Genomic DNA, 5295 nt, shown 5'->3' with positions numbered 1-5295 from the left:
TTTTGTAAATTTATAAAATTCTTTAAAATCTTTTAAATTCTTATGATATAAATCCATTAAAATTCAAACTATCACAAAAATTTTATAAAGAAATCTTACAAGTCATAACATTTCTACATAATTTTTAAAATCTACAAATTTTTTATACTAAAATAATCTTTTAAAATCCCAATCCAATACACCCTCCTTAAATACTTTTTTTGTCCTTGTAATTTTTTTTCATCCTACTCATTGCAAGATGTATTTATTTTATTTTTCGTTCTTAAAACGCTATAAATAATATTTTTTACTATTCAAAATATTTTTTATTGGCGCTTTAAAAAACAAAATAAACACAGCGACAAAAATGAAAAAAAAATTATAAGAACAAAAATAAAAAATTTTAAAATACAGTGAAAAAATATTTAAACCAAAACAAAATGATAATGATTTTGGGATAAATTTTTACTTTTTATCTTGTTATTATTGGATCGAGTGAATAATCTTAATTTCAATGATTCATTAAAAATTATGATATTGGAATACTTTTATTCCATATTTGATTTAAAAAAGGACATGCCAAAATTTATAACTTCTGTTACTCAGAAAATCATAGGATAATTTTTTTTCAAAGTACAATGTATTAAAAAACACATTTCCTATTTCTATCTCTTTATTCTTTAATAATTTTTAAAAAATAATAACTCAACAAGGTAATTATTTTAAAAAAGGAAACACTGGGTTTTTTATTCTAATTTCTCTTTTTTTTTTATTTCTGTAAAAATATTAAATTTAATATAAAATGTATTAAAATAATTAATATTAAGCATTGTAGTAAATTTTATATTATTTTATTTGTATTATCTATATTAGATAATTAATATTAATATTATAGTGAATTTTATATTATTTTACTTATATTATTCATACTGTTCATGAAATGATATGCAAAAATAAATAAAAAATTATCTAAGAGTAACTTGTATGTTTGTGTGTGCTGATTTAAGTACAAACCAAACGCACCCTAACTTTTATTGGTGTAGGTTAAATTTCTGGTTCTTAAGTTGTGCGTCGTAAAAGCCACACCAATTCCCCCATAGAAATCAGAAAACCCACCGAACCCTTACCAGCGGATCGCCGTGCTGAGTGTGAAGCGAAGGCATCATGGGGCTGACGAATTTCGTGCTGACGGTGGCGGGTGTAAGCGCCGTCGTTCTTCTCCTTAGGAGTGACGTCAGACAATCTGCCTCCGTCTTCCGGCGTAACGTCAAGCACATTCGCAACTGGCTCGAAGAAGAAACCGCCGCTACATCCAAGTGGGTTCCCCCTTTACTAACTAATCATCTCTCTCTCTCTCTCTCTCTCTCTCTCTCTCTCTCTCTCTTTCTCTTATTTTTTGTGTAAAAGTTTGAATTTTGTGTTCTGGGTCATTTCGCTTTTTCTTGTTCACGGCTTGATCCGTTTTTAGTTATTGTTTTTTTCTTGAGTTTTGTACATTGGAGAATAATGGGAAGGTGGGTTTTGGAGGAGTGAAACCTTTGATTAAATGATTTAAGGTGCTTGGGTTTTGAAAAGGATAAAACTTACATGCATTTCTATTGGTGCTGTTGTACAATTAGAATTAGAGTTTCACTTTGTTAATATGCATAATCTTTTAATGCACACTTTTTTTTTTTTTTTTGCAAATTACCAAGATAAAACTTTAATTCTAATTGGAGAACAACACGTACCACACCTATAAAACTGAATGTAAGTTTTGCTCTTTTGAAAAAATGCGAGCTTGTGGGTTAGTATGTGTGCCTTTGGGTGAGGTTAGTGCGACCCTAGAGAGGTCAAAAAGAGAGTGGAACTGATGGCAAGTTGGAACTCCCATTTGTTCTCTGCAAATGATGATAATGATGATTTTAGATTGTGATGATGTCTCAGGTGCTTGTAATTGTTATAGATTTTCATTTTTCAACGTGTCTTCATAGCGCTGTAGATTTCATTTTCCGGTTGTAATGGGTGTGAGAATCCGAGAGAAAGAAGCCCCTGGATTGTGATTCTTTATCTTTGTTCATAGGCCTCTGAAACTGGATTGTGAGGCAAGCACAAAAACTTACTATGAACCCCAATATAGTACTAGCTAAGTATACCCCAAATGTGCTGCATACTTTGCACATTGACGCACTGTGTACCAATATTTGTACCACTTATCAGAGTGCACTGTGAACCTGGTAATGCTGTGCAAGGCACTTGTTTTTTTGCACTAAATTTCTGTTTACATGCATGCAATTAGAGCTTGTAACTAGTGTATGTAACATGTACTGTGTAGCACTTGAAAAGTCTGTATTGTTGGATAGATTTATGTAGCTTATGTTGGGCTGAAGATAGCTGATTTTTGTTCTTTTTCTTTTTTTATCTTCCCTCTCTCCAACCTGCAAGGGGTTGATGAGAAGAACACAAGTGAAGTATTGTTTCACTTTATATGTATAGTATAAGGTAGTCTTGTAAGGGATGCAGGATGCTTTAGTCTTGTGATCGGTATGCTGCCAAAAGTTGTTTTGGGTGATATGCATCAATTTTTATGTTGGTGAGTCACTGACTGTAGGAATGTGTTTAATCATTCCGCTGTAATTTAGAATTATTTCTAGTTCTTACTAATTTCAAGATAATAAGATGTGAGACTTGGTGTACTTTTATTATTTTATTGATAAATCATAGTGAAATATAAGAAAAGAGGATGGTGAAAGTAATGAAAGATCCTCTGTTTCTCATGAAATGTTATTTAGCCAAGTTGGTGATGGTTATTTTTAGCTTTTTTTTATGTTTCTGGCATGGTCTCCCCCTTTATTTATTGTAATTTATAAAGAGGATCAAATATGTTGAAGGGTTGAGATTTGAGCAGTTTAAAAATTAACTGTAGGAGATCAAGATCTGTAGCCATGTTTTCCAAACTTTTTTTTATCAGTAAGAACAAAGGGTTTGAGTTTGTTGGTTTGGCTTCATCTCTGGTGGGGAAGGTGCTGCAGTTTTTTATTGGGGAGGATGCCTTTTTTTTGGGGGGGGTGGTCTCTTCCCTCATTTTCTTGGCTTTGTTGAAGGATGGAACTAGGAATTGCAAAATGAGAGGTGAAGAAAAAAATTGAGGTGCTTAATTATAAGGAGTAAGGACATGGTTAGTGCAGATAGGAACAGGAACACCCAGACTGTGAGTGATTATAGATGCAGCAGTAGGGGGAGGATATTCTTTATTCTCTGAAGAGTTTGTGGTTGAGTAAATTTTCTAGGTTCAGCAGAAAATTTCCCAGGCTTTAAGATCCTTAAAACTTAGTTCTTAAAGACTAAAAGATAATTGCATTAGTTGCTATTTTTCTCTGCTGTGTTTTCTTTTAGTTTTCTTATGGGACTTGAATATAGAAAATCTAATTGTATGTGTTGTGTCCTTCTTTAGTGTAATTGTTTCCTGTATGTGGAGCTTATGCAACATGGTGCACAGATTTGAGGGAGGATTTGGAGCTTGATTTGTGTACACTGTTTATTTTATTTTCTCATGAAAAAAATTACAAATTTTATGTGAATTTGCCCATTTGACCTCTACTGGACTGGTGTTGATTTGTTTGAATAATTTTTCCTATTGGATTATGTGTGGAATTTCAAAGAGGATCTAGGATCCTTGAGTTGATTGCAGTGTACACATGTTGACTTATTGTTTTAAAGGCTCTATTTTGTATAAATTCGGTAAGATTAAAGTGGAATAACCTAAAATGGAAGGCAAAGACTTTGCACATGCTTTTCAGGAAGAGTATGAAATTAGATCTTATTCAAAGAACCCCATAGTGTTTCATCCATATTATAACAAAAGGATACCCCATATCCTATTATTTTAAGATGTAGAAGAAATTTCAAATAAGAAAAATAGAATTTTTTATAATAGATCCCCAACTAGCATGCCTTGGGTTAATTATATTTACACACACACACACACACTAGAATGTGATGTTTTAATATTAATGAAAGAACCTGCTTGGGATGATTCCCATTTAATATGAGAGGCATGTGTTTGCTTGAATGAGTTATTCATTTTGGTATATGTGGATACTTACATTGCCATGTTTGACAAGTTACTTTTGATGAATTGTAAAATGTCAAGATGTGTTTGATGAGTAATGGAATGAGGGTTGAGTCATGCATTGCAAGAATTGAGAAGGGCAGACTTTTTGGTCCTTGGAGATATAGTCTCAATGCACAGTCACATGATTATTTATGTGCATTTTGATTATATACTGGTGTTATTTGGGCTAAGGGTCACTATCTGTAACCAATGACTGATGCTGGCCGGGCAGAGCTATCCCTGACTAAACTGACCAGATTGTAAACCCCCCTTGAAGTGGATATGATAAGAGGATTGATCAATGGATTAGCTACTGGGCCCATAGACAAGTTATCTAATATTTATTGGTTTATGATTCAGTGAAATATGCAGATTTTATGTTATAATGAAAATGGAATGCTAAACTGACAGAGATGTTTGTGCTGATTGAAATTTATGCCCCACTTGGATTATTGAAATGTTACCATAAAATTTACTGTTATAAACTCTTCCTTACTGAGAATTGGATATTTGAATGTATTCTCACCCGTGTTTTGTGTGTATTTTGTTAATCTTCTTAAGGTTAGAGAAATCTTAGAAATAATCCCATGCACTTTGCCTAATAAAATAATCTAGTTGCGCTAGTAAGGGCATCATGATGCTTATGTTTTAAGTAGATAAATTCATAGATTTTTGTGCCATCTTTCAGGACAATGGAAAAGTCCACTCCCAAAGAATTTGAATCAAAGGTTCCTCCGAAAGACATTCCTAAGGAGGACAAAAAACATTAATGTTTATACAGGTGATGCAGATGTTACTGCAGTAATTGTGTTTCTCTTATTGTTTTTGAATGGATACATGTTTTTGTGTCTTTACTAGAATGAATTCTTGATCACTGTCTGTTCATATTACTCTTGAATGACCCTTGTATTAGTACATATATATTTAGCAATAATATGACGGATGACAATTTTGGTTATACCGCATTCCAGTTTTTTTTTTTTTTTTTTTTGCATATTATGCATGATTTGACTGCTGAGAACTATTTGGCTGTAACTTTTCTTGGACTTCAAAATGTTCACTTTGGATTGCAACTTTTTTTGCCACTACTGCAAGGTGATTTATATTTTAACTGAAAGCTCAGATTGTTTAAGGAAAATCTTTTTTCTCTGGCCCATATCTAAATTTATGTCTTATTTTATCCTCTATTTTTCTTTTGCTATGGTAGAATGGGGGTGGGGGTG

At 32.5% G+C, this 5295-nt stretch overlaps 1 protein-coding gene across 1 annotated transcript; it reads left to right on the top strand.

Annotated features, from left to right (window-relative positions):
• Positions 1-1005: 1005 nt before the first annotated feature.
• On the top strand, positions 1006-5030 carry LOC114389406. The gene is made up of 2 exons (XM_028350074.1): positions 1006-1295; positions 4761-5030. Exons 1-2 carry the CDS (start codon positions 1144-1146, stop codon positions 4840-4842), a joined length of 234 nt encoding a protein of 77 aa, XP_028205875.1. The 5' UTR covers positions 1006-1143; the 3' UTR covers positions 4843-5030.
• The last annotated feature ends 265 nt before the right edge of the window (positions 5031-5295 follow it).

Source organism: Glycine soja, chromosome 16, assembly GCF_004193775.1.
Source record: "Glycine soja cultivar W05 chromosome 16, ASM419377v2, whole genome shotgun sequence".
In the NCBI taxonomy this organism is placed as follows: Eukaryota; Viridiplantae; Streptophyta; class Magnoliopsida; order Fabales; family Fabaceae; genus Glycine; species Glycine soja.
Note: the sequence above shows the minus strand (reverse complement) of the source record. Positions and strands in the feature narration are given on the sequence as shown.

Coding starts and splice junctions, on each gene's coding strand:
- LOC114389406 (XM_028350074.1), top strand. CDS start 1,144: ATGGGGCTGACGAATTTCGTGCTGACGGTGGCGGGTGTAAGCGCCGTC. Junction 1,296..4,760: donor GAAACCGCCGCTACATCCAA/GTGGGTTCCCCC, acceptor GCCATCTTTCAG/GACAATGGAAAAGTCCACTC.